Genomic DNA, 27872 nt, shown 5'->3' on the forward strand with positions numbered 1-27872 from the left:
TTCTCGTTTTGCCTAAATAACTGGTACTAGAGTAGACTACTTCCATATGTAAACAACTATAAAACTAGCCAAGGTATCTGAAGCACATGTGTTCAGGTGTTGGACAACCAAGTGGTAAAGGACTGTGACCACTGAAAGAGGGGAAACATGTGAGGTGAGCTCCGTGAGTGCCCGGCTTTCTGCCTGGAAGCATTTTCCAGACCATGGGGTAAATTTTTAGAGGTCAAGAACAGCAAATTGATATCACTAAGCTGAAGAAGGCAGAGATTGGAATTTGGGACTACTGAAATGGCTAGATTTGTGGTCAGGTAGGAGAAAGAAGAGAACTAGGCAGAGACGGGAGCTCTAGAAATTTGAATCCTTCAGTCTTTGAGTGCTGTGCTACGTATGCACAGGGCAAGAGGCTGCAAGGCAGTAGCATACCAAGGAGGAAGTGGTGGGGTATGTCTGCTTCAGGTGCAAGGAATAAGGGGGAATATGTGTCCCTAGAGAAATTTAAAAGAGCAGTACAACAGACTCAAATTCATCTGTGCCAGCAATTCTAAACAGCGTCAGGGATGATTCTACTACCTACTAGGATAAGTCATTTCCTCCCTTGGTATACCATTGTGCAAGTCCTGGCAAAAAGAGCTCGTGGGGAATTGTGGGTTGAATTGAGATTTGAGAGGCCACTTGGTGCCCAGGAGTTCTGACCAGCTAGTTAGAAAGACTTATCTGAACATCGGGCATTCATTTGAGACCCAAGAAAGGACACGATTTAGGAATAGAGCTACTGTAGCCCTAAAGTAAGAGCTACTGTAGGATCCACCTTAACAATGCTTCCATATAAGCCTCAAAAACATCAGAGTTAAGGATTTAAAATAAAAGATGCAAACAACAAGGGAACAGATGAGGGAGCTCAGTAGAGACATGGAAACTATTAAAAAAGAAAAAGGACAGAGACTTCTGTGGTGGCGCAGTCGTTTGGAGTCTGCCTGCCAATGCAGGGGACATGGGTTCAAGCCCTGGTCAGGGAAGATCCCACATGCCACGGAGCAACTAAGCCCGTGTGCCACTACCGCTGAAGCCCGTGCCCCTAGAGCCCATGCTCCGCAATGAGAAACCCACACACCGCAACGAAGAGTAGCCCTGCTTGCCACAACTAGAAAAGGCCTGCGTGCAGCAACGAAGACCCAACACAGCCATAAATAAATAAATAACGAATAAAAAGGAAAAATTGAGAACTGAAACAATAAAACAGAAATGAAAAATTCAGTACATAGGCTTTAAGCAGGTTGAACACCGCAGAACAAGAGATCATTGAATTTGAAGACAGGACAGTTAAAAACTATCCAAAATATGAAGCACAGAGGATAAAAGGATGGAAAGGACAGAGCCTCAGGAAGCTGTGGGACAATACTAAGTAGGCTAACACATACATAACTGGAACCCCAGAAGAAGAAGAGAGAGAAATATAAGAGGAAAAAATATTCAAAGAACTTGGGCGTCCCTGGTGGCGCAGTGGTTGAGAGTCTGCCTGCCAATGCAGGGGACACGGGTTCGAGCCCTGGTCTAGGAAGATCCCACGTGCCGCGGAGCAACTAGGCCCGTGAGCCACAACTACTGAGCCTGCGCGTCTGGAGCCTGTGCTCCGCAGCAAGAGAGGCCGCGACAGTGAGAGGCCCGCGCACCGCGATGAAGAGTGGCCCCCGCTTGCCACAACTAGAGAAAGCCCTCGCACAGAAACGAAGACCCAACACAGCCAAAAATAAATAAATAAATTTATTAAAAAAGAAAGATAATATTCAAAGAACTAAAGGCCCCAAATTTACAATTCTGATTAAAATTTTCAACCGACAGATCAAGAAGGTCAGTGAATGTCAAGCAGGATAAACACAGAATCACACCCAAGTTTATCCTAGTCAAATTGTTCAAAACCAAAGTAAAGAGAAAATCTTAAAAGCAGCCAGAGAAAAAAAGGCTCTTTACCTACAGGTAAAACAATAAAAATTATTGCTGGTCTCCATCAGAAATAATGAAAGCCCAAAACAATAGAACAGCATCTTAAAGGTTTTTGGAGGATGATGGGGTGGGAGGGGACTCTCAACTTAAAACTGTATATCTAGCAAAAATGAGGACAAAATAAAGACATTGTCAGAGTAACAAAAACTGGCAGTTTTGTGATTAGTAGAAGGAAAGAGGGAAATAAAAAATTCCCATTAGGTGAACGGCACAGTAATAATTGCTACAGACAAGATTCATCATGGGTGCTAAAATCAGTAGGTGAAGGTTTGAGGAGGAAAAGGATATTCACATGGTTTCACAGTATCTTTTCTAAAATATTTATTACCTACAAAGGGAAAGAACTTCACAATAAGAAACCTGGTAGACATCATCTTAACCAAGATTAACATTACCAGTAATAAGACATATTGATATCATGAATCTCCTGACACCATAGTTTCAGTGGCATTATTGTCAAAAATGCATAACCTCATTCTAATCATGGGAAAACTTCAGACAAACCGAAATCGAGAGACATGCTATAAAATAACTAACCAGTACTCTTCAGAAGCATCAAGGTCATAAAAAATGAGGAAAGACTGAAGAACTGTCACAGATTAGAGGAGACTAAGGAGAAATAACAATAAATGCAAGGTGGGATGCTGGATGGAACCCTGAAATAGAAAAAGTACATTAGTGAGAAAATGGGTAAAACTTAGATTAGGTCTGCAGTCAATTCTGTTGCTGCACCAATGTTAATTTCTTGTTTTTGATCATTGTAGTAGGGTTATATTAACTGTTAACATTGCGGAAAACTGGGTGAGAGGTATATGGGAACTCTCTGTGCTATTTTTCCAACTTTTCTCTAATTGGTTCATAATTAAAAGGTTAAAAAGTTTATTTTCAGTAATGAATTCCTTATGAGGTTTATAATTTATTTAGAAGGAAAATATATACTAATGGTGAAAAGGATGGGAAGAGGAGTAAATAGAATTATTCCACTGCCGTAAGAAGTATAACATTAATTCTGGTAGATAAGTTAAGGCTGTATAATGTAATTTTTAGAGTAACAACAACAAAAAAGCAAATGCAGCTAAAGAGCAAATGGAGGAGAAATACAGGTATACCTCAGAGATATTGCGGGTTCGGTTCCAGACTGCTGCAATAAAGCAGATAAGACCTAAATATGAGGCCAGACACTATAAAACTCTTAGAGGAAAACATAGGAAGAACACTCTTTGACATAAATCACAGCAAGATCCTTTTTGACCCACCTTCTAGAGAAATGGAAATTTAAAAAATGAACAAGTGGGACTTAATGAAACTTAAAAGCTTTTGCACAGCAAAAGAAACCATAAACAAGACAAAAAGGCAACCCTCAGAATGGGAGATGATATTTGTAAACGAAGCAACTGACAAAGGATTAATCTCCAAAATATACAAGCAGCTCATGCAGCTCAATATCAAAAAAACAAACAACCCAATCCAAAAATGGGCAGAAGATCTAAATAGACATTTTCCCAAAGAAGGCATACAGATGGACAACAAACACATGAAATGATCTCAGCATCACTAATCATTAGGGAAATGCAAATCAAAACTACAATGAGGTATCATCTCACACCGGTCAGAATGGCCATCATCAAAAAATCTAGAAACAGTAAATGCTGGAGAGGGTGTGGAGAAAAGGGAACCCTCTTGCACTGCTGGTGGGAATGTGAATTGGTACAGCCACTATGGAGAACAGTATGGATGTTCCTTAAAAAACTACAAATAGAACTACCATATGACCCAGCAATCCCTCTACTGGGCATATACCCTGAGAAAACCATAATTCAAAAAGAGTCATGTACCAAAATGTTCATTGCAGCTCTATTTACAATAGCCCAGAGGTGGAAACAAGCTAAGTGCCCATCATCGGATGAATGGATAAAGAAGATGTGGCACATATATACAATGGAATATTACTCAGCCATAAAAAGAAACGAAATTGAGCTATTTGTAATGAGATGGATAGACCTAGAGTCTGTCATACAGAGTGAAGTAAGTCAGAAAGAGAAAGACAAATACCATATGCTAACACATATATATGGAATCTAAGAGAAAAAAAATGTCATGAAGAACCTAGGGGTAAGACAGGAATAAAGACATAGACCTACTGGAGAACGGACTTGAGGATATGGGGAGGGGGAAGGGTGAGCTGTGACAAAGCGAGAGAGAGGCATGGATATATATACACTACCAAACGTAAGGTAGATAGCTAGTGGGAAGCAGCCGCATAGCACAGGGATATCAGCTCAGTGCTTTGTGACCGCCTGGAGGGGTGGGATAGGGAGGGTGGCAGGGAGGGAGACGCAAGAGGGGAGAGATATGGGAACATATGTATATGTATAACTGATTCACTTTGTTATAAAGCAGAAACTAACACACCATTGTAAAGCAATTATACCCCAATAAAGATGTTTAAAAAAAAAAACAAACTTATTTAAAAAATAAAATATGTAATTGTCAGTGAATAGATGTTGTGGAATGCTGGCTTCCTTTTAAACCCAGGCACACAATAGAGAAATAATTTGATGAGATAGGACATATCAATATGATGAGGTAGTATATTGCTGTGGCAGTTGTAACTGTTCTGGCTTTTTTGTGCTATTTCCAGTTTCAAATAAATGATTTGACTTTATATATCCTATGAAATCTAATATTCTGGTATACACCAAATATAATTACACCTCTTACATACAATATAACAAATGGTGAAAACATGATTTGCTAGACCAAGTGTTCTGATTTTGGTTGAGAAAACCAAAGCCTAGCTGTTAAAAATGTTTGCAAAACACAAAATATGTATACACTAATTACAAATATATGAAAATGTATTTCTGTATCTTATTATGGGAGGTTATATAAATAGTTTAATTTTCTTTTTTCTATGAAATTGCTCATATGTAGAGAGAAGTATTTAGTATATTTATTATGATATTAATCCTTAATCATGCCTTGGTGATTTTTTAAATAGGGCCAAGAATTTGCTCCAAAAAGTGTGGCGATAATTGGTCATTCTATGGGTGGCCTTGTTGCAAGAGCATTGCTTACGTTGAAAAATTTTAAGCAGGATCTGATCAATCTTCTTATTACACAAGCAACACCTCATGTTGCTCCTGTGATGCCATTAGATCGTTTCATTACAGGTGAGTACTGTTACATAAACACTAACTGACCTCCCCATTGTTGTTTAGGATTAAACAGATCCTTGCAGATACTACTCCCTTTAGAGTATACTACAGGTTTATCCATGTGTGAAGCAGCTTAGGTTTAAATCAGCACCTCCAATTCTGAGCATCTCTTTTTGTGACTTTCAACTTAGGCTCATAACTGAAACTGCTGTTAATTTTCTCTGCCTTTTGCATCTTAACATGGAAAACATGTGTCTTATAACCCCTAGGCACTTGAGCTTCATTTTAGTTATTCTTGAGGATGACTCTTGGTCTTTTAAAGTGTGTTTATACTTCCTTTTTTTGTTAACTCCTCTGGGTACTTCATTCAAAATAATCTTATATTTAAGTAAAATAGTAGAAATGCCTTGTTTTTTTTTTTAATAAATAGGTCTGCTAATACTTTATATGATGAGGTAAGGTAGGATTGCTAATCTTTATAGAGCTCTTATTATATTTTGGATATTGTGGTAAGAACTTTACATGCTTATTGTATCATTTGATCCTTATGGCAGTTCTTTGAGGTAGGTACCATTGTTATTGCCATGTCCATGGACAGAAAAAAGAGGCCAAGATAAAATTCTTGCCCAAAGTCACATGGCAAGAAAATAGTGGAGCTGGTATTTGACTCCAGCAAGCTTGTTTCTGGGCCTGTGCTTTTAACATTTACGTATGCTGCCTCTGAATTGAGTTACATTACGATAACAGAGGAAATAAAATTATGGATAATACTGTAATGTTGCAGGGAATTTTGAGTGAACAGTAGGTGTTTATGATTGTTGTCATCTAATTAGTGATAATGTCACAGAATAAGAATTAAATGCCTACTATCTCAACTTTTTATTAAAGAAAGTCAAGTATTCACTGCTTTTTGGCATGCTGTATGTGTAGAAGAAAATCTTTAGAAAGAAATCATTATTTTTCCTAATCAGTAAATTTATACAACTTCTTACCCTATAAAAATTTGCATTATCTTAATTGTGGTGAAAATTTTGTTTACAGATAAGTGAGACATATACCCTAGTGACTCCAAACCAAAGTAGTTTTCCAGAGCACCCATCTTAACATAACATTGCCAAGGAGTAACTTACTTGCTGGAGTATCTGGTGCAGTAGCACTTAAAGAGAAGTTTGATTTTTTTTCCTTAGTACATTTAAAACTTTGCCTGTAGAACTCTTCTAATAAAAATCTTTAGTTTTATTATTGAAGTTGGTTAAATATGCTTTACTGATTCTAATAATTATAAATTATTATTTATAATAGGTTTAGGAAAAAATTAAAGGTATAGACAAGCCATAATACTTGTCACCACAATTGAGAATTCTTTCCCTTACTGCATTTTATGTGGTATATGTAGATGAGCCATGCAGGCTAAATTATAATTACTCAAGATGCATTTTAAAAATCTCTTTGAGGAAAGAACTGTCAAGAGAGTCAGGTTTACTGTTTTTGAAGGATACTGATGGTCTGTCTCTAAATGGCTTAGGTTGAAAGTGCTTCTTAGGGTCAGGGGGCCTCTCCAGTAATTAGCAAGCTCTTATGCCTTTTATTCTGTATTTATTTTTTATTGCATTAAGCCATAATTAGAATGAAAAAACAAAAGTTCAAGGGTGGATTTTAAGTTTTTAGGAGACCCATGTGACCTCCAGAAGTAGATACCCTATTTATACTTGGTGGAAATACTGTCCTTAAATAGGGGAAAGGAAGCCTTGCACTGAGCTCTGTACTTCAGAGGGCCCTGCTCTCGTGTTGCCATTCCCCACAGGGTGTGGAGTGTACAGGCCAAGCAGCCTCCCCACTTACAGGCTGTACCTTTACTTCTGTACTATGATCCAGGTAGCCAGTCCTTCAGACTTTTCTTGCCCATATGCCTGAAGCCCACTCCCTTAGCCTCTTACTTGGATCTATCCTGAGGACAGGTATGTAGAATCCTGAGCTTGAGTTATGGCCAAGGGGTGGCTCTGCATGAGGTACAGACAGAATTTTGATGTTCACAGGAGGTCTTCCTGATGCAGGATGGAATGTGGGTGGGAAGAAGAAGAGAGCACAGTGATCTGTTCCCCCTTTGCTGCAGATCTCCACAGCAATGTGTGACCAGAGATATGCTCTCCCTATGCTGCCATAATCTGGTGTCCAACTCGGAGGTGTCCTAGAATTCTTAATTTGAACCTGGCCTTCCAGGTTATTTCAATGATATATTTGTCAAGGTAGGCAGAGAAAATACATTTGATTTAAGTTTGTTAGCTGGAAGTTTGACTTTTAAGTATTTAGACATATGGCATGTATACCTCATTGGAACTCTTATCCCAAGCCCTGGAGTTATTAGGAATGGGTCTGCTTTGTCTCAATCTAAGTGAATACTACTGAAATCTTTAATGAGAAGAATTTGCTGTTCCAAAATGTTAAAAGCCATCAATGGGATCAAATGCCAGGATAAAAAATGCAGTAAGTTTTGATAATCAGAATAGGAAATGAGAACTCCCCTGCCCTGGCCTCAGATCTTCAACACTAAATTTTTCTCATCTTCCATAGGTAAAGTGGAAAAATTGTCTGCACCACTTGTTACACTAAATGGATAGAATCTTCTTAAGCATCAGATTTTCTGCAGCGGAGAGTCCCAAGACTAATGTGACTGTCATTGTCCTGATAGATTGTATTTTAAGAACTTAAATAGTACTTTGTTTGGTCACCAGTACTACAGTGGCTGCAGTAGAGAGTTGCTAAGCCCTATAAGCAGGGATACAGCCATGATTAGGAAGAGCTATTGATATAACTCCTTAGCATAGTAAACTTATATCTTTGGAAGAATTTCGGGGGTTTCTTTCTATACTATGTGGCTCATAAACAAGCAGCATCCTTGTGGAATGTAGAGACCTGTTTGCTATGGACTTGTCAAAGCTAATGAAATTGGGTTATCTTTTTTCTTTATTGATACCTTTACTAACTCTTAGTATTTGTACTCTGATGGGGAAAGTAGAGTATGTGTAAAGATACTGACTTTACCCAAAATAGAGAAATGTGGATGGCATTGCTTATAGACAATTCAGACGGCTTAAACAGAAATTCAGTTTAATATTAGTATTATAGATGGGTTATTGTTGCAGAGCATGGTTACTGATTTTTAATGTATGTCTTTTTTATTTCCCACCAGATTTTTATATGACTGTAAACAACTATTGGATTCTGAATGCTAGACACATAAATTTAACCACACTGTCTGTAGCTGGAGGATTCCGGGATTACCAAGTTCGTTCAGGACTGACTTTTCTACCAAAATTAAGCCATCATACCAGTGCCTTATCTGTTGTGGTAATCTTTTTAAAGATTCTACTAAAGTAGTAACATGATGGACACAGTGGAGCATGAAAGGAGAAATGATATGTAATCGGTTAGAAATGGTTCCTGAGTTGGTCTGGTATACTGTGTGTGTGCAAGTGTGCATGTGTATGTGTATGTGAGAGAGACAGAACATGAAACAATGAATATGAATATTTGGGGAAGACAGAGGCATGGATACTTACATCCATGGAAGGTGCAAAGGATCTTAGAAACTTTGTGCAAATGACTCTTATTTATGAAGATGATTGTTTCTTGTTCAAAATAAGTGCCTATCCATTGATTAGAGTTTTAAGTATAAAAAAGTATGGACTGAAGTCCAGGGGCCCCGGGTGTATCTCAGTGGTATGCTGTATACAGTGGTAATGGAAGATCAAACATTTCACATACTCTTGAATTTTAAACTTGAATGAAGGTTTACTGATTTTAAAATTTAAAAATTAGCTTTGATAGTATAGATAGAGCTCTGATTAATTAATTTGCTAATTATTCTTCCCTGCTAGGACATCAAGTATTTGGTCTTTAACTGGGATACACAGCTTCTGTAAAATAAGTTCAGGTTTCCTTTTAGGACTTATTTTTGTATGTTTAACCTTTAAGTCTTTAGTTAAGAGCTTAACTTTTAAACTCAGTATACACGTCATCTCCACATATAACTTAATTTCTAAAAAGAAAATTTATAGCATTCCTTTTGCTTTTTAGATGATAGTTCTTTGTTTCATAGTTGTTCTCTTAATAGATACTCCTTTGCTCAGTTCACCTACTGCTGTTCATTCAGTAAATAGGTATTACTGAATGCTTGCCATACATAGAACAAAAATTATTAAGCTATTCTGCTCTTATCCACCATTTTCTTATAACTGAAGGAGTTGTGATATAGCCATAATAGCTTTGGAAGTAATTAGTACTAATTTACTAAATCTCTCAAACCTCATCATCGGTAGGAATCTTATTTTTTGATGCTGAATATTTTGGGTAGATATGTGCTAGAAGTTCTCAAAACTCTAAATATGAACTCCTTAGTATAAAAATAGATGGTTTAGTCATATAAAATTGGATATAACTTATTTCCTAGACTTGGTCTGGAGCTTGATGCTGTATTGATACCCTTTCCTCCAGCTTTTAAAGAATTTGGTCTTTTTAATGGTGTGTGGCAGGGGGGCAGACGTGTCCTTCCCTCTTTTCCAATCCATTTGATAATGTATTGTGTTCAAGGCAGCTTATATATCTTTATCTCTGATGAAAATATTATTTTACTTATTATGGAACTTTCTCAAAGCTGGTTATTGTATAATCTGAGTTTTATTTAGTTTCTAAATATTTAATTACTTAGCTTTTAGCTCTCAAATAATCTACAGACTTTTATATATGTATGTTCTCTTTAAAAAAACAATTATTAAGAAGTAATTTTTTTAATGATTATCTCAAGAACAGTTAGATGACATTAAATCCATTGGGACTGAAAAATTGTTTAAGTTAGAGACTTTAGTTATATTCATAAGGTAGGCTGAACTACTGTAATATTCACTCATGCAGGCAATGGCACTTAAACACAATAGAATTTTATGTTTCACTCATATGACTGCCCTAGGTGTGCGTTTACGTGGCGGGTGGTTTTTGAGGAGTCTCACTAAGGGACCCAGGCTGATAGTAGGCTCCCCCTTCTTGAATGCTTTACTTCCGAGGTTGCTCTAATCATCACTGTTTCAATCCACAGGAAGGGGGAAAGAGCATGAAGGAGAGCAGTTAGGCCTGGAAATGGCACACATCACTCTTTTTCACATCCCATTAGAGAAAACTTAGTCACACCATAGAATAAGAGAGGCTGAGACATGCATTCTAGTTAACTATGAAAAAGGAAGAAGATTTTGGTGGACATTTAACAGTTTTTATCACAAAGGTCATGAGCAACTACCTTTTTATAAATTTAATTTAATTTAAATTTTTTTGCAGTAACGCGGGCCTCTCACTGTTGTGGCCTCTCCCGTTGCGGAGCACAGGTTCCAGATGCGCAGGCTCCAGACGCACAGGCTCAGCGGCCATGGCTCACGGGCCAAGCCGCTCCGCGGCATGTGGGATCTTCCCGGACCGGGGCACGAACCCGTGTCCCCTGCATCGGCAGGCGGACTCTCAACCACTGTGCCACCAGGGAAGCCCCGCAACTACCTTTATAATGTGTGTTGACTTTCCTTTTTTCAGTTCTAACACAGATGCATTCGTTAGACTGAATGAAAGTAAACTAGCTTTTGTCCTTGTTAATAGTAAATGATGTCTACTGTGAGTTCTTACTTTACTGAGCATCTAACCTTAGAACCACAGTGAACTCTGGTTGTCTTAATTTTTTAAAGTAAGTTGCCAGCAGCAATTCCTAAATGAGATAGCTAATGCTTATAAGTTCAGTAAGTAATCTGTAGATTCCTTCAACTTTAGAGCCTCCAACCCAAATATACATTGATATTTGCAGAGTACAATGGTGACAATGACTCAATGACTCCTTAGAAGTTATAAATACCTTTTTTTGTTACAAATACCTTTTTTTTTTTTTTAATTAAAGAGGCATAGGGCTTCCCTGGTGGCGCAGTGGTTAAGAATCCGCCTGCCAATGCAGGGGACATGGGTTTGAGCCCTGGTCCAGGAAGATCCCACATGCCGCGGAGCAACTAAGACCATGCACCACAACTACTGAGCCTGCGCGCTAGAGCCCGCAAGCCACAACTACTGAGCCTGCATGCTACAACTACTGAAGCCCGCGCGCCTAGAGCCCGTGCTCTGCAACGAGAGAAGGCACTGCAATGAGAAGCCCGTGCACTGCAACGAAGAGTAGCCCCTGCTTGCCGCACCTAGAGAAAGCCCACGCACAGCAACAAAGCCCCAATGCAGCCAAAAAAAAAAAAATAAATTAAATAAATAAATTTATTTTTAAAAAACAAAAACAAAGAGGCATGTTAGGCCTCTAAGTTTTCTTGCATACAGCACTGTTAGTTTCCTATTTTCATTTTGTTTTGACAGTTCTAGTGAGGGCATCTCAATGTGTCTTTGACAGTGTAGAGAGAGAGATGACATGAAAAATAATATCAGATTTACTTAATGTTTCCCCATTGTATGTAAGATGCTGTTCACAGGGAGGTCATTACCCTGTATAAATAGAAGTCTCTAATTCTTGGAGGGTGCTGTGCCACTGTTAGGAAGCCTTCTGAAAATAGTTATATTTTTTGCTAGGCTTTTGCCCTTCTGTCTCTAACCAGTAGTATATATGCTAATCATCTAGGGATTTTTTTCCAAATAAGTCTGGACCCCACTTACAAGAGTCCGATTTGGTAGTTTTGTGATTAGGCATATTTATTTTGAAAAATCTCCTCAGGCCTAGGTATCTCTCAGGCACAGGTATCTCTCAGGCACATCCTGATTAGAATTAACATCTTAGAACTTATTAAATGATAGTCTAGTCAGAACTAAAATTACTGAAATATCTATTATGATTTATATATACACTATGATTTATTAAAGAATCAAACTTAACCTCTTATTAGAGTAATGAAGAGTTAGACAGTAAACTTCAGTAAGTAATCTGTGGATGTTTTAATAATTTTAAGGGGTAATTTAAGCTTGACTAAGTAATGACAAAGAATTATTTTACGCAGGAAATATTCAATATCTTAATATTTTTGGATCACCTTTTACAAGAGTGCATCGTTTAAAAATTTCTGCGCATCATAAAATAGTGAAACTAATGTTACATGTTTCTAAATATTAGCCTATAAGGATTTCAAGCCTTTTGGAGAATAACAAGTGCATTTTTCTTAAGTATGATTTTTGTTTCCTTCCATTTAGAGTTCAGCAGTGCCTAAGACCTGGGTTTCAACAGACCACCTCTCCATTGTATGGTAAGTTAATATAACTTATTTTGGCAATTTTTGGTGGTCCTTTCATCAATGAATTGATTGGTTAGTTAGCTTTCTTAGAGCTTTATCCATAAATAAATAAGGATTTGGGAGAAAGATTAACTTAGGGGTTTAGAACTTCAGCCTTTGTTCTTGTCTCAGTTTAACCAAGGTGTCCTTGACAACCTATAAAATCATCTCCTGAAGAACCAGTAGCATCAGTCTCAAATGATAATGTCAGAATTTTAGAATTTGTCATAGCTGGGCAGAATCAAAGATACTTGTGGTAGGACTTTCTGAGCTCTTGGCCAATCACCAAACTCGGGCTTGATTAATGCAGCATTGCCTATTCTAGAGCAGCACATGGAAAACCAAGTAGGAATTAGATTTACCCTTAATATAAATAAAGAAATAGGTTAAATAAGGGTCAAGAAATACATAAATCCTAGTATTTTATCTCTGTATGCATTGGCTTAAAGATTCTCTTTTCATCTTCCTCTGGCTGTGCAATCAGTAGTGTTTGCAAGAACCACAACAGTTCAGACCTATGAAGGTGGGGCAGACAATATGTCTGTATCTGGGGTAGACAGGAAGATTTAGGGAAGACGGGGGCCTGACACTTATACTCTCAAATATCCAGGAAGATTTAATTTACTTTATTTTTATAGGTTTCAGCTTTAAGATGTATGCTTAATAATGATAATTTGTTAAATAATTTTAGAGTTTGTAGCATTAAAGGAAATTCATATATTCCATTAAATAATAGAATTATTTATGTTTGTATTAAAAGTATATTTTTAAAGAAAGTTTCATTTATAACATTTATTTTATTCTTTAGGTGTAAACAATTACAATTGACCACAATTCGAGCATTCTTTGATCTTATTGATGCTGATACTAAACAAGTATGTATTTTTAAACTAAAAGTTATTTCAGTGAAGTAAAAGCTTTTGTTAGAGCAGTGATAGATTTAATACATTTTTTTACTTTGATGAAAATAGAAGCCTACACCTTATATTGACTGTAATTAGTTTGAAAATGGAAATATCTGTATTTTTATCTGTAATCTTTGATAACTATTAATAATTAAGAATGCAATAAAAATGAAAAAGTGAAAGAATACCTTAAATCTTCCTCAGTTCTTCCCCTTTACTGTTTAAAATTTAATATATGTCCTTCTGACTTTTTGTTTTTTTACCTTAAGGGAAATACTTATTACAAATATCCTTATGCAGTAGGATCAAAATATCTACATTCATTGAATAACACAAGCTCACCAGAACTTAAATTATGTACTTCTAGAGTCAAACCTTTTCTGTATTGATATTTTACATATAAACTCTCCCAACTAGTGATTTTCTAAGTTGTTCAGTTAGCAGGATACCTGGAAATCATATTACTCATTCATCTCTTTCTTGTCTGCCAGCAGATAAATAGTAATGGGCACCAAGGATTTCAGCAAAATTCAGAGAATTCTATTAACTTAATTTTTTTTTCCCTGTGAATTGGGAACAGATTGCCATTATTCATCGTAAGCAGCCTTTCACCTCAGGTCACTTTGCAGTGCATCACTGTTCCATAGAAGCATGTTTTGAGAACTACAACTCTGGCTTCTCCTTTTGGAGAAAACGTTCCTTGTATTTTCGGTAATTTTTTCCATTATGGCATATATTTTTGGATTCTTTTTCCTGGAGGCCCCAGTTCTTTGAGAGACTATTATGTGTGGCTTCTTTCTCAGCAAATCTCTGGGTAATGCTTCCTTATCATTGTGTCTTAACCTTGCTCCTAAGCATTCTCTCTTAGGAGTAGGGTAATGTCTATATTTTTTTCCTTAACCCTTCAGGAAGCTGCATAACTATTATTAGGGAGAGATAGATATTTAGCTCTCTCCTGAAGAATGCAGTAAAAGAGAGACACAAGTTGATCTGTTTTACCACATTTTAAACCACAAGGTACCATATTTAAGTTAGTATATTTATTAAAGTAAATCAGCTTCATAGAGTTAACACTGTTAACATTGGAATCATGGAGTCATGGAATGTAAATGTTTTTCAGTTTTTCAGCCTTGTTTTAATTGTGACTCTATCGCCAATGTGTTTAATCTGTTCAACTATATACAACAGTAGAATCAATTAAAATTTGTATTTGACCAGTTTGTATTTTAAATGACATTTGGTAGGTTTAGGAAAAAACCCCATTTCAACTAATGAAGAACAGGTGAATCTCAGGTATATTATTTAAAAATTATACATCAAACTAATTTTAACAAATCAAATCTTGTTTTCCATTAAATTCTAAGGTAAGAAAATGCTAATACTAGCATGTAATAAATTATAATTCTGGATGGATAAGTATTTTACAGATACATTTTAAGGGACAAATGAGAAATTTTTGACTAATACTGCTAAGAATCAAAATAATATGAAACTGAGCTCTCTTTCCCAAACTCAGTGTGTATGATATACTAAACTAAATATTAGACAATAAAATGTTAGGATATGATTCCTACTCCTCAAGAAGCATATAGTTGAGGAGGAGAAACAAACATATATACAGGGAAACTAACTCAAAATATAGTTAGTCCCATGTTAAGTACTTAGAACAGTGCCTGGCCCACAGTAAATAACTGTTGGCTCTTATTATTATTACTTGAAACAAAGTTTCATTAGGTCATCACAGTGGATATAAGAGGATACAGAATGTATCAATGTTCTTTCTAGATAACTCAAAATCCCAAGAAGAAATTGTCAGTTTTGAATCACCACTTCATAAGACACCCAGCAAAACACTTTGAGGAAAATCCATCAATAATTTCTGACTTAACAGGTCGGTAGTAATAGCATGTTTTAATTTTAAGTAGAGTTTTGAGTATTATTTTAAGGTAAATTTGTCATTAGCAGACAAATTCTTTGAAACTGTAATGCTTCAGGTATTATAATCCTATTATATTTTATTAATTTCCCTATGCTGGTTTCTTATGAGGTTCTTGGCTAAGGAGGGGAAAAGTAAAAAATGTAAAAGCAAAAAGATGTTGCTGATAAAATTTTGTACTGAAAATAACATGACAGTAGAAAAATTTAAAAGCGTTAAATGTCTCTATTCTCCTGACAGCCACGTAAAATAAATTTTGTATTATTCTTGACTTAGTTTCTCAGTATCATTCTTCAGTCTTTCGGTTTAACAGCATATCTTTTGCTGGTACATTTTGTTTTTATATGTCTCTGTCATGCTCTACTTAGTTTGGAAAATGAAATATTTGTTTTCTTCTGTTGATACTTCTTAGAGTTAGACATCAGAAAGATTTTAAATGCTTTACATGATCTGAATGCTCCTTGGTGATGAGCATATAGAGAACATCTCATTAGATTTTCTATTTTAAAATAGCCAGTGTTCAGGAAACTGCTTCTTTTTCAAATCCTGTTGTGATTGAGAAGGATTCAGTAAAAGAAATCACTTAATGTTTTTTAAAAAGCCAAACAAATTAATTTCTTTTACCTTAGGGACATCTATGTGGGTTCCAGTAAAAGTGTCCAAATGGACCTATGTGGCTTACAATGTAAGTATACCACCAATGGATTTAAAATTTTTTTTCAAGAATATTTTAGTATTTATTTTTCAAAGCTAGACTTTTTAAAGAAGATAACGTTATTTTCCCATACTAAATCAGTTTAGTAATAATCCCTTAATATCTAGTCTGTTCAATTTTCCAGTTTTATCATAACTGTCAAATTTTTTGTTGTTTCTTTGTTTTCCAGTTTGTTTAAATCAGGGTACAAACAAGGTGTACGTATTATTTGTTGATATGTCTCTTATTCCTCTTTTAATATCTAATACTTCCTTCACCCTTTTTTTTCCTTGCAGTTTATTTGTTGGAAAAAAAAAAAAAAACCTAGTCATTTGTCCTATAGAGTTTCACACAGTCTTGATTTTGCTGATTGCACTCCTGTAATGTCATCCAGTATATTCCTTTCCCTACTCTTTCCTGTGACTTGGTAGCTGGATCTTGGATCTAGATGCTTCATCAGATTCAGGTTTTTGTTTTGTTTTTGTTTTTACTAGACTCTCTCTCTTTTTGTGATGTTAGCAGCTATTGATGAAGAAGGCCTAGAGTCATTAATAGGGAGTACAAAAGCAATGAGACTCCGATTATTCCTTCTTCATTTATTAACTGAAACACTATATAGAAAAACTTCTCATCTACTAAATTTATCAAAAGTAGAACAAATTACAAAGGAAAAAAATGATAATTCTTTGGATCTTATATTTACTGGTTTTTAGAGTAGTGAGTTGGCTCACAAACACCCTCCATCAGGGACCATAAGATGTTTTGGGGGGGTTTTCCTCCAGTGTTATTATGAGCTTAAACATTTTTGTGTTTCTGTCTAAACTAAAATACTAAAATTGTTCTATCTTTGATACTAAAATTGCTATTAAAACTGTTCTGTCCTTGACCAGTGGAAGCCATTTCAAGGTAGGCTCCTGAATCTTTTTGATATAGCTGCTCTTTAGTTGTCTTTGATATTTTCCTCACTGTCTAGTATGAGAAAGTATTTTAGCTCATTGTGTATCATCTCCCGTCCCAGACCTTGAATCTGCTTTTTCTCAAAGAAGCTCTTCCTATTGTTTGGGAAACAGTATCTGCAAACCATAATTTGGGAACTAGAGATGTTTATGGCTAGTAAGTTAGCATTTCTAAGGCCTTTTCAGTAAACAGAGCTAAGAAATGTATTTTATCTTGGTCATAAGGCCAAAAACCAAACCCAAACAAAAAAAACATGCATTCATCCTGATACTTCCAAGACAAATTCAGGTCTACAGAGTTTATACCTGATCTATCTTGCATCTGTATCTTCTTCCCATTCCTAGATTATTGGTTCTCAACAACACCAAGAATGATAGAATTAAAATAATTAATTAGAATAATCATTCATTACTTTATCTGAATTTTTGAATGATGAAATTATCTACTCATAATTTATTGTGTTTTCCCTCTTTTTTTAGGAATCTGATAAGATATATTTTACATTTCCCCTTGCAAATCATAGAAAAATCTACACTCATGTCTATTGTCAGAGCACCATGCTGGTAAGATAATTGATACACTTTATGTAAATTAAAAGGCTAACTGTTGTTTATTTTTAAGATTCAACTAGTATCTAGTAGGTATCATCTTTAGCTATGAACTATTATTAAATCTAATTAGTTGAAAAACATTTATCTGGAACAGAGAGTATTGATTGAAAAGTACTAATCAAAATGCTTCTGTAACTGATAATATATCTATACTATTAGCTTGTACCTTTGCCTCTAGTTTAGGTTTTTCTACTTTAGTTTCACTATGTTTAGGTTGAAGGAATTCAGTTCAGAGCTCCTTTAATTCTAAAATTCTATTAGTATTTTAAAGAATAGATATATTTAAGCAAAGCTATCCTTTGTTTTATAAAGTAAATCCTGTTTTTCCCATGGCTTCCATACTCAAATTTGCAGTACTTTTTATACCAAATATTCTCTAAAATAGTATAGTAACTTTTTGTTAACAGTGTTGTCTAGACTTACAGTATCAGTATGATGATTTTGTTTGTGTATTTCTTTTTAATGAGTACCTACTATGCTAGAAATATGTTAGATGCTTTAGCATGCTTTTGTTATATTAGGTCTGTTTAAGTAATAATTTATCAGCACTTCTTACTTTCAGGAATTTGTTTGGGTTCCTTTCTCTCCATTCTGATTTTTTTCCCCTCATGTCCTAGGATTCTTCACTTTATATTTGCATCTTTCATAATTTAAGTTCCCTCGTTTCCCTTTTGTTGGATTATTTGTATTTTTTAGGACTAGGATCTAATATATTACTTAGTTGGTTGATACCACCATTTGATATATAGTAAAGTCTTCAGAAAAGATGGTAGGCAGGCACTGTGGGCTAGGTGCTAATGAATACTAATTTTAGTGGAATTGCCACAGTTTTGCATCTCTCACCAGAGACAGACTACCATCTCTCAGCCTAAAATTTGGATGGGTAGTTTATCCCAAGAGAATCTGGCCCTGAGAGTGATGGCTTAAAATATCCACACTCCTACTAAATTCCAAATCAGAATGTCAGTATTATATTGAGAAAAATCCTTGCCAAAGTGCAAATTATCCATTTGGCTTATTGGAGGATCCCTTTTCTGTAATTAAGGTCCATGGGTGAAATATTACTAGTCACGTGGAGAATTTGTTTTAAATGTTTTCAATTTTTATCACAGAAGTTTTCAAACATACAAAAGTAGAGAGAGAATATAATAAATTCTTACTTAACCATCACACAGCTTTAACAGTTATCAATATTCTGCCATTCTTACTTGATTTATCCCTTCCTCACTTTTTTTGAGTGAAGCATTTTTAAAGCAAAATCCAGGCATTTTATCAATATATATTTCAGTATGTTTTTATAACAGATTAGAATTTTACATATTATTATAATACTAATAATATTATATAATAATAATATTATTATATTATTTTATCCAACAAAATTAATTACTTATTCCTTAATATCATGTGGTATCCAGTCCATGTTCAATTTTCCTCTGTTCATTTAAGTTTTAAGTTAGCTTGTTTGAATCAGAATCCAAAAAGTACATACATTGCATTTGATTCATATGTCCTATGTCTTTTTTTAACAGCCCCCTCTTTTTTTCCCCCATGCCATACATTTGTTCTGGGTTTAGTTGATTGTATTCTTGTGGTATCTTTTAACATGTATTTCTAGCCATTGTTTTGTGTAAACTGGTAGTTAGATCTAGAATCTTGAATAGATTCATTTATTTATGGTATGAATGTTTTATAAGTAGAACTGCGTACTTATCATATCGGGAGGTATATAATATCTGGTTGTCCCACTTTTAGTGACAAAAATCAGTGGACTGATATATCAGTGGACTCAGGTCATATTGGCATGATCCATTCATTATAAAGTTCCTAGTCAGTCTTTCACCTAATGATTTTAGCAGCCATCGAAGACATATTTTTTACTGTAGATAGATTTTTTTTTGGATCTGTAAATTTTATAATCAAGTAGCATTTTCTTTTCTGTGCACTTCAGGAGTTAGTAAATTCTGAGTGACTTTTTCTAAGATTTTTAATACAAGTTTTAAAATTAGCTGAGTTAGGGGTGTTTACTAGATGACCTGAAATTGTTCTTTGACACCTTCTAGGTTATAACAACATGGTGTTTTAGGGTGGATTTGAATAATACTTTATTCAGTCTGTTAGTGAATGAATCAGAATCCCCTAGACACCAAAGTAAGTAGTGTGCAGTATTGGCAATTTTCATAATAAGGGCTGTCTTTGAGTTGCAATAACTGCAAAAACCTATTACAAAAGTGAGTTGGATCTTGAGAGGTTGCTAGATTCTCTTTGTCTAGGCTATGCAGATCTGTTCTGTTGCCTTGCTTTATAATGTCACGTGGTTGTTCTGGTAAACACAGGTAACTGATAAAAGAGTTTACTGAAGTATTTTGCCAGCAGTGGAGAGTAGAGAAATACCACATTGTGTTTGTTTTCTTTCAGCTTGCTTTTTTGAACTCTTGAAAAATATCTTAAGATTTTATTTAAGCTTGATGAGGGCAGAGGCTATGTCTGCTTGATTCATCATTTTTCTTGAGGGCTTAGCATAATTCCTTGGCCCTGGAATGGACTTTATAAATATTAATTGAATAAAAGGATTGATGTTTTTATTGTCCTGTCTGTATACTAAGGAAAAATATATGTAGCTGTCTCAGCAGTGTTCCTCATTCTCTTATGCCCTGGTAGGATTTCAATTGGATCGTTAGATCTTGGAGCATTGCTCTTACTACTTCATTAAAAGTGAGAGTGAAGCTCTTGGGTCATACTGCTCTTAAATGACTGAAGCTGAATACGTAATATTGTTAAAATACCACAACCATCTCTGCAGCATTCCCAGTCTGTGCTAGTAAAGTAACAACTAGCTTTAGTCTTAAACCCTTGGAATTGTGCTTCAATCCAAGCACATTCTCAGTTGCATAAAAGTTATCTGCCTAGTAATCAAATGAGAACTTAAATGATAAACTAAAAAGCTGTACTTAGATTATTTTTAATTACTTGGCTCTGGATTTTTTTTTTTTTTTCTGTTTGTGTGAAAGTCTACCTCTAGTTGTTCTCTTCTAGTTTTGTTAAAATATAGGTTACTTTCTATGTAAGTACCTAATTAAAGTGTGGACATTGCTGAACTCTAAAAGTGTTGGTTCAGAAATGAAAATTGCTTAACAGTATGCTGTGGAGAGATAACCTATCAGGTTACTCTCTCATACTGCTGCTCCAGGTTACTTGCTTTACCTGTCTATGTTGACATTAGACTTCTTTGCCTCACCTTGACCTGTTTGACTTTTGAGAACATTTTGAATACATTTCTAAACAATAAGTTGTTATTTTATGTTTCCATTGTGCCTACTGACCCTATCATAAACAGTGAAATGCCTGTTTTATATAATTATTTTCTACAATATTTAGTGTGTTTTATTTTGTGTTATTAATCAATAGGATACAAATAGCTGGATTTTTGGCTGCATAAACAGCACTTCTATGTGGTAAGTGTTTTGAACATAAGGCCCTCTGTTCATTTTTCTCAACATAAGATATACTCAAGTCACACTTTCAGAATAGCTTCAGATTTTTTTTTTTTTTTTCCTGCGGTACGCGGGCCTCTCACTGCTGTGGCCTCTCCCGTTGCGGAGCACAGGCTCCGGACGCACAAGCTCAGCGGCCATGGCTCACGGGCCCAGCTGCTCCGCGGCATGTGGGATCTTCCCGGACCGGGGCACGAACCCGTGTCCCCTGCATCGGCAGGCGGACTCTCAACCACTGCGCCGGACTCTCAACCACTGCGCCACCAGGGAAGCCCCAGATATTTTTTTTTTTAAAGCTTAATAGTTTGCTTTTTTCTTTTTAATATAAATTTATTTCTTTATGGCTGTGTTGGGTCTTTGTTGCTGCGTGCAGGTTTTCTCTAGTTGCAGTGAGTGGGGGCTATTCTTCGTTTTGGTGTGCCAGCTTCTCATTGCAGTGGCTTCTCTTGTTGTGGAGCACGGACTCTAGGCGCACGGGCTTCAGTAGTTGTAGCTTGCGGGCTCTAGAGCGCAGGCTCAGTAGTTGTGGCGCACGGGCTTATTTGCTCCTCAGCATGTGGGATCTTCTGGACCAGGGATCGAACCTGTGTCCCCTGCATTGGCAGGAGGATTCTTAACCACTGTGCCACCAGGGAAGTCCCACTTCAGATATTCTTAAGCTCATTTTGCTACTAAACTAAATTATAGTATTGATTTTAAAATTAAAAATAAAGAAAATTAACATACTAGTAATTTTTGCAAACATTGATAGTTGGTTGCTAGGAAAAACTACGTTTTGTTCCCCAAAGGACTATGTGGATAAAGTGTATTGTGTTAGACCTATTAGACTTGAGTTCATTAGAACTGTCTTTGGTAGGTCTACAGATGGTTTCTTTTTGCTCTGAAGCTCATTTTTAATTTATAATACTTTAATATATTTGTCCTTTAATTATATTTTCATATTTATTTCCAAGCCGGCAAGGGGTTGATTTATCATGGAAAGCTGAACTGCTGCCAACAATTAAGGTAAATTGTGGATTTAGAATGTTAATATCCAGGTGAAAAAATATTTGAGCATATAGGCATGTACAGTATGGTCTTTGATTAATTCTAGGTATTAAATAAACTTGAAATTTGCTAATATACATTTTAGAAATATTTTCTCTGGAAATACATTTAATGGAGAATAACATGCAATTATTTTTTAGCTTTCAGAGGTGAAAACTATAAGTCATCAATCCTAAATAAAATTAAATCTATATGTTATAGCATCATACTAAGAGATAGATAAATTTTTAAGATTCAATTTGAGGGTTTGTTTGGAATGGTCTGTCTTAAAATATTAAGTTGAATATACTCAGAATTCATTTTGGGGAGGACCTACAGTAGGGAAGTAAGCATCTCAAAAAGACACAAAGCAATTTTCAGTTTCAGTGTCATCTGTGGTTAAGCACTTCAGTAACTATCTACTTTTATATAGTACTCCATGGAATTTATTTAATAATTGTTAATGATTTCCTTAAGCAACTGTGGTAGGTCAGCACATCTTTACAAAAGGCTAATTTGCACACTCACAAAATCTATTGTTGAGAAAATAAAACAGTTCTAAAATTTGATGAAAATATCTGTTCTAATTTTCAAATTGTATTTATTATAACTGATAACCATATGCCAGTTGATAGTTTTTAGTCTTCAAGTAAATCTATACTATAGAATGTATTGTCATGATGAATACTATATTCATAGGGTTGAATGTGAAGTCCTCTGGTTGGTCCCAGTCATCTCCCAACTCCAGTTATTTATTTGTGCTCATGAATGTTTATTTATCTGTATGTTTAGTCAACTCTGTCCTATACCAATGAGAGGAATGATGACAGGATGAATAATTGCAAGTCACTTACACTTGACTTTGGAATGATTGCAGTTATTTTTTGTGTCACCTTGGTCAGTCTTACTTTGTGCATGTTCATTCATGTGGCTTGGTATTGATAAGACAAATAAGTGATTTGACTCATAAGAACATTTTTAAGGTCTCTCACTAGTTCTATCCTAACTGTCTAGGCAGGAGCAAAGCAAAAACAGAAGTATTAGGGTATACTTACTGATCAATCATTCATAAGATATATTAAATATTTCCTTGAATTTCCAGTTTGGATATCCTTTCCAGTCTGTAATTTAAGAGTTAGGAAGAAATAAATCATAAAAAACCCGATAAAATGTTACTTTGCTACTATTTTTAAAAAATTATTTCTTAAATCATAATATCCTTTTTTTTTTTAAGTCTCAAAGATTTAACAATGTATTCGTCTAGTTTTAGACCCCTGTGTTGTTTTTTCTAAGTGTAAGAAACAGCTGGCTGAGTAGTAGAACAAGTTCTTCCAGCTGATTACTTTTTTTTTAATTTATTTATTGTATTTATTTTATTTTTGGCTGCGTTGGGTCTTCGTTGCTGCGCGCGGGCTTTCTCTAGTTGCGGCGAGCAGGGGCTACTCTTCATTGCGGTGCGTGGGTTTCTCATTGCGGTGGCTTCTCTTTGTTTTGGAGCATGGGCTCTAGGCACGCGGGCTTTAGTAGTTGTGCATGGGCTTAGTTGCTCCGTGGCATGTGGGATCTTCCCGGACCAGGGCTTGAACCCATGTCCCCTGCATTGGCAGGCGGATTCTTCACCACTGCGCCACCAGGGAATCTCCAGCTGCTTACTTTTTATAGTGGATACTAGAAGAAAGTGCCAGGCGGCAGTAAAAGCCTACTGGAATTTAGGGGGAAAAACTGGAAGAGAAAAGTTAGAAAATGAGGATTATAATACTCTGCTATCTTAAGCATTCTCAGTTGAAAAGGATCATAATTATTAAATGCAAATAAACTTTTCCATTGTAATTAAAATTAAAATTATATATATGTGTGTTAGCCCATTTATAAAAAGGACACAAAATTATTTTGCTATGAAGTTGAAGGGAAAGGAAAGATTGAAGTGAAAAAATCTTGTGGGTTTTATTCATATTTATATCATCTCAACAAAGGTAATGTAAGATGAGAATCATACCACCTTTGGCACCTCTGATGACTGAACTGTTAATAAATAGATGGAATCCTCCAGCAAAGCACTTGTAAATTCGGTTTAGGGCCTTAACAACATCAGTCACATGGAACTTTTCTGTCATGGTACAATGAAGACAGAAACCACAGCAGACCAACAATTGGGTAAGCCCAAATGGACTTATTGCTAAAAACAAACAAAACAATTAACTTTGAAAAGAAATCTAAGTTAATAAGAAAAATTACCTAGTCACTATTGTGCCTAGATCATACTTTAGCACCACAGCTTTGCCCTACACACGGCAGCAGAACTTGAAGGGTTTCTGACATCCAAACGCTGGTGTTTGATTTTCTGTGTGTGTTGCCTCAGCATTAAGGTCATTTTACCCTTAAAACACTGAAAAATTTCCAAACTTCGTATTAACCTTACCTGTCAGTGTAACAATTTCATGAATATTATCTTCCCAAATTCCTACTGACATTGTAACTATATGGGAACTTAACTTTTTAAGTAAATGTATTTTGACACACTGATATCTTTTTAAAGTATTCTGATCCTAAAAAAAAAAAATTCTTGAGGAAAAAAATTATTCTTGAGAATAAATAACAAAAGTTCTCAGTGGATAGCTACACAGAGTAACCATGGTTCTTTCTAATTAATTTATCTTTCATATTGTCTACCACCTGTCTGGTTGGTTTCAGTTGCCTTTAACTTTGGTTTCTGTGGCTCTCTTAAGGCCCTTTAATTTACATTGGAATATGTAAGTGTGTTGCAGAGACTTTGCTGACTAAGTTGAGGTGCAGTCCAGGAGTTTAACAAGCGCTCCCAGGTGAATCTGGTCAGGTTGTTTGAGGACCACTCGTTGACAGTTCTCTTTAGAACCTCTATCCAACTTGCCCACATTGGTGCTTCGGAAGAACAGTGGAGAGTATTAAGTGCAGAAATTTCTTAATGTACACGGATTGTCACAGCATATAACTACTCACACCCTCGCCACATCTGCTGTCAGGAAAAAAAAATAAAAGACTTGAAAACTGTATTTGGTGGCCTGGGTTTTCATTAGGTAGACCAGTCTCCAATCTGTTCATTCCTCAAAATATGGACTGTAAGATAAGGTCTTTAGTTTTAAGAAAAGAATAGATGCTCATTTGGTGAGGTGCATTATTAGACTTACTGTGTTCATGTCACTTACTGAGTAAGTTCCAGGGAATGATGTTCATACACATCATTAGCCAGCAACTGTTTATTACTTGGGCTAGATCAGAATCATTTGAGATTAAGTTGTAATTCTTCCATCATATTGAGCATCCATTCATTCATCAACTATTGAATGCTCTTTGTCATATACTACCAAGATAACTGTAGAAATCATACTGTAACATTATACAAAACAAGTAGACAAATTGTAAGAAACATCAAATCTGGAAATAATTACGTAAAATAATTAAATTTAATGTTAAATGTCATTTATCTTACATGAAGGGATACAGTTCAAGGAATATTTTTGGCAGTCCATATTTACATAATTATTAGAAATTTGACCTTCAGCAGGCTCATTGACCTGAAAATGTAAACATGGGCATTTTATGAAGTACTGAGCATAAAGTTTGAAGTCAGTTTTTTCATGACTTACTAGGTAAGAAATAAATGTTTGTAATTTATCTTTCTTTTAACATGCTTTAAGCTCTATATATCCTGAGAAATAAAATCAGCTTTTTTTCATCCTTTTTTAGTCTCTGACGTTAAGACTTCAAGACTATCCATCTTTGTCTCATCTTGTTGTTTATGTACCATCTATTCATGGAAGTAAGGTAACAAACAAATTAAGGTTGTTTTCAGAATGTTTTGGGATACTCATGCTAAATATTTAAAATTATTTTGTGATGAATTCTTCAGCTTAGGGCTCATCTGAAACAGTGGCCAGGTTGGTGATCCACCTAAGACTGTTTAAAGCATTAGGATCATCTACTCTAACTTGAACTAAGCAGAATAAATCCAAGTCTCTTTGTTTCAAGTGGGAATTAGTTCTACTTTATCAGTCTTTCAAAATCTGTTAATTATTTGTTTTTCTTTTTGTTTTTGTTTTTGCGGTATGCGGGCCTCTCACTGTTGTGGCCTCTCCCCTTGTGGAGCACAGGCTCCGGACGCGCAGACTCGGCGGCCATGGCTCACGGGCCCAGCCGCTCTGCGGCATGTGGGATCTTCCCGGACCGGGGCACAAACCCGTGTCCCCTGCATCGGCAGGCGGACTCTCAACCACTGCGCCACCAGGGAAGCCCCCAAATCTGTTAATTATTGAGTACTCTTTTATGTGCAAGACTATGTGCCAGGAATTATAGGAGGCACACAAATGAGAAAGACATGAACCCTGTTCTCAAAAAGCTACATACTGTTGGGCAGCGGGAGAGAAATATATTTGGTGGCCAGGGAAAGGGTGAGAATGAAAGAGTTATCCAAAATGTATAAAACAAATCAGAATATAGCAAATCCATGAAAAGTGTTAAAGGGGGAGATATCTCTGATTGATGAAATAAAAAAAGGCATTATTATGAGGTGATATTTAAAATTGCCTTAAAGGATAGTTAGGGTTTTTATAGGTAGAATGAATATTCTAGACCTGGGATATCTAATATAGGAGCCACTAGCACATGTAGCGATTTAAATTTAAATTAATTAAAATTAAAGTAAAAATTCAGTTCCTTAGTTGTATTAGCCACATTCCAGATGCTCAATAGTAACATCATTGCAGAAAGTTACGATAAACAGCACTGTTGAGACAAAGAAATAGTAAGATCCAAACATGGACAGTGTAGAGTACGTTTGGAAAATAGTGAATAAGTAAATAGTAGTTTTAAAAGGATGGCTACCATGGGTAGAATAGTAGTGGAAGAAAAGTCTGGAAAAGTAGTTAATGGCCATATTCTGGAGGGCCTTGATTGGAAGATTCAGGACTTTATAGAATTCAGGAGTCAGTAGAGAAGTGAAAGATTTTTCACCATAGTAGTAATGGGATCAGAGCTATTTATTTTGGAAAATGAATCTATTTATGGTATAGGATAGATTAGAAAAAGAGAGAACAGGCACCTCATATAGGATTATGAAAGCTTGTACTAGTGAAGTGGGAGTAGAAATAAAAGGATGGTGATTTTTGAGAGAAGTAGGCAGGGAAAGAAGATGGAGGTAAAAGACCCTCTACTCCCCTTTCCACATTTCACCCAGCAAACTTACCCTTCAAGATCTAGCCGAAGTGTCCCTTGTTTTCCTTTTCTAGACTACTCCAGTAACCTCTTACTTATTCCCAGGATATTTTGTTTATAACTTCTTTGAGGACTATATTATACCAAGTTATAATTTATTTGTTTATGTCTTTATTGCCATCACCATAGTATGAATTCATTCAGAGTAAGGACCAGATAGGTTTTACTCTACTTTGCATCCTCAACCTTTAGTGACTACCACATAAATGCTCAAAAAAGTGTTTCTTGAATGAGAAGGTTAATGAGATTTGGGGCCAATATCATAGGAAAATTTAAAGGAAAAAAGAAAAGGGGATGTAGTTAGGAGAAGTCTCAAAGATTGAGTCTCACGAGTACCTTATAATGGATTCATTGTTTTGTTTTGCTTAGCTCAAGTGAGAGGTAATTCAGCATCTTCAATACTAAAAGCTCTCTTTAAGGGTTTTTCTTTCAGGTAAGTTGGTTTTGAATGAATTTAACATCTTCCCAAACTTGGAAAGGGCTTCCTTGGTTATTCCAAGAAATTAATGAGCGTTTCGCAAATAGCCAGTCTTAGTGGCCTAATAAATACTTAATGT

General features: G+C 35.6%; 1 protein-coding gene across 3 annotated transcripts in view; it reads left to right on the forward strand.

Moving 5' to 3' along the window:
• The window catches only part of PGAP1 (post-GPI attachment to proteins inositol deacylase 1), a 74443-nt gene that overhangs the window by 15744 nt on the left and 30827 nt on the right, over positions 1-27872 (forward strand). Inside the window, exons 4-13 of one of the 3 annotated variants that reach the window (XM_030855749.2) lie at positions 5003-5174; positions 8350-8507; positions 12366-12418; positions 13254-13320; positions 15136-15241; positions 15916-15971; positions 17417-17500; positions 20957-21003; positions 21996-22047; positions 25792-25869. In XM_030855749.2, coding sequence (XP_030711609.1) covers positions 5003-5174; positions 8350-8507; positions 12366-12418; positions 13254-13320; positions 15136-15241; positions 15916-15971; positions 17417-17500; positions 20957-21003; positions 21996-22047; positions 25792-25869 — 873 coding nt within the window. Of the gene's footprint in view, positions 1-5002; positions 5175-8349; positions 8508-12365; positions 12419-13253; positions 13321-15135; positions 15242-15915; positions 15972-16306; positions 16447-16870; positions 16887-17416; positions 17501-20956; positions 21004-21995; positions 22048-25791; positions 25870-27872 lie in introns of those variants that run through there. The other 2 variants (XM_060302108.1, XM_060302109.1) reach the window with 2 other exon arrangements.

Source organism: Globicephala melas, chromosome 7 (genome assembly GCF_963455315.2).
Source record: "Globicephala melas chromosome 7, mGloMel1.2, whole genome shotgun sequence".
NCBI classification, from domain to species: Eukaryota; Metazoa; Chordata; class Mammalia; order Artiodactyla; family Delphinidae; genus Globicephala; species Globicephala melas.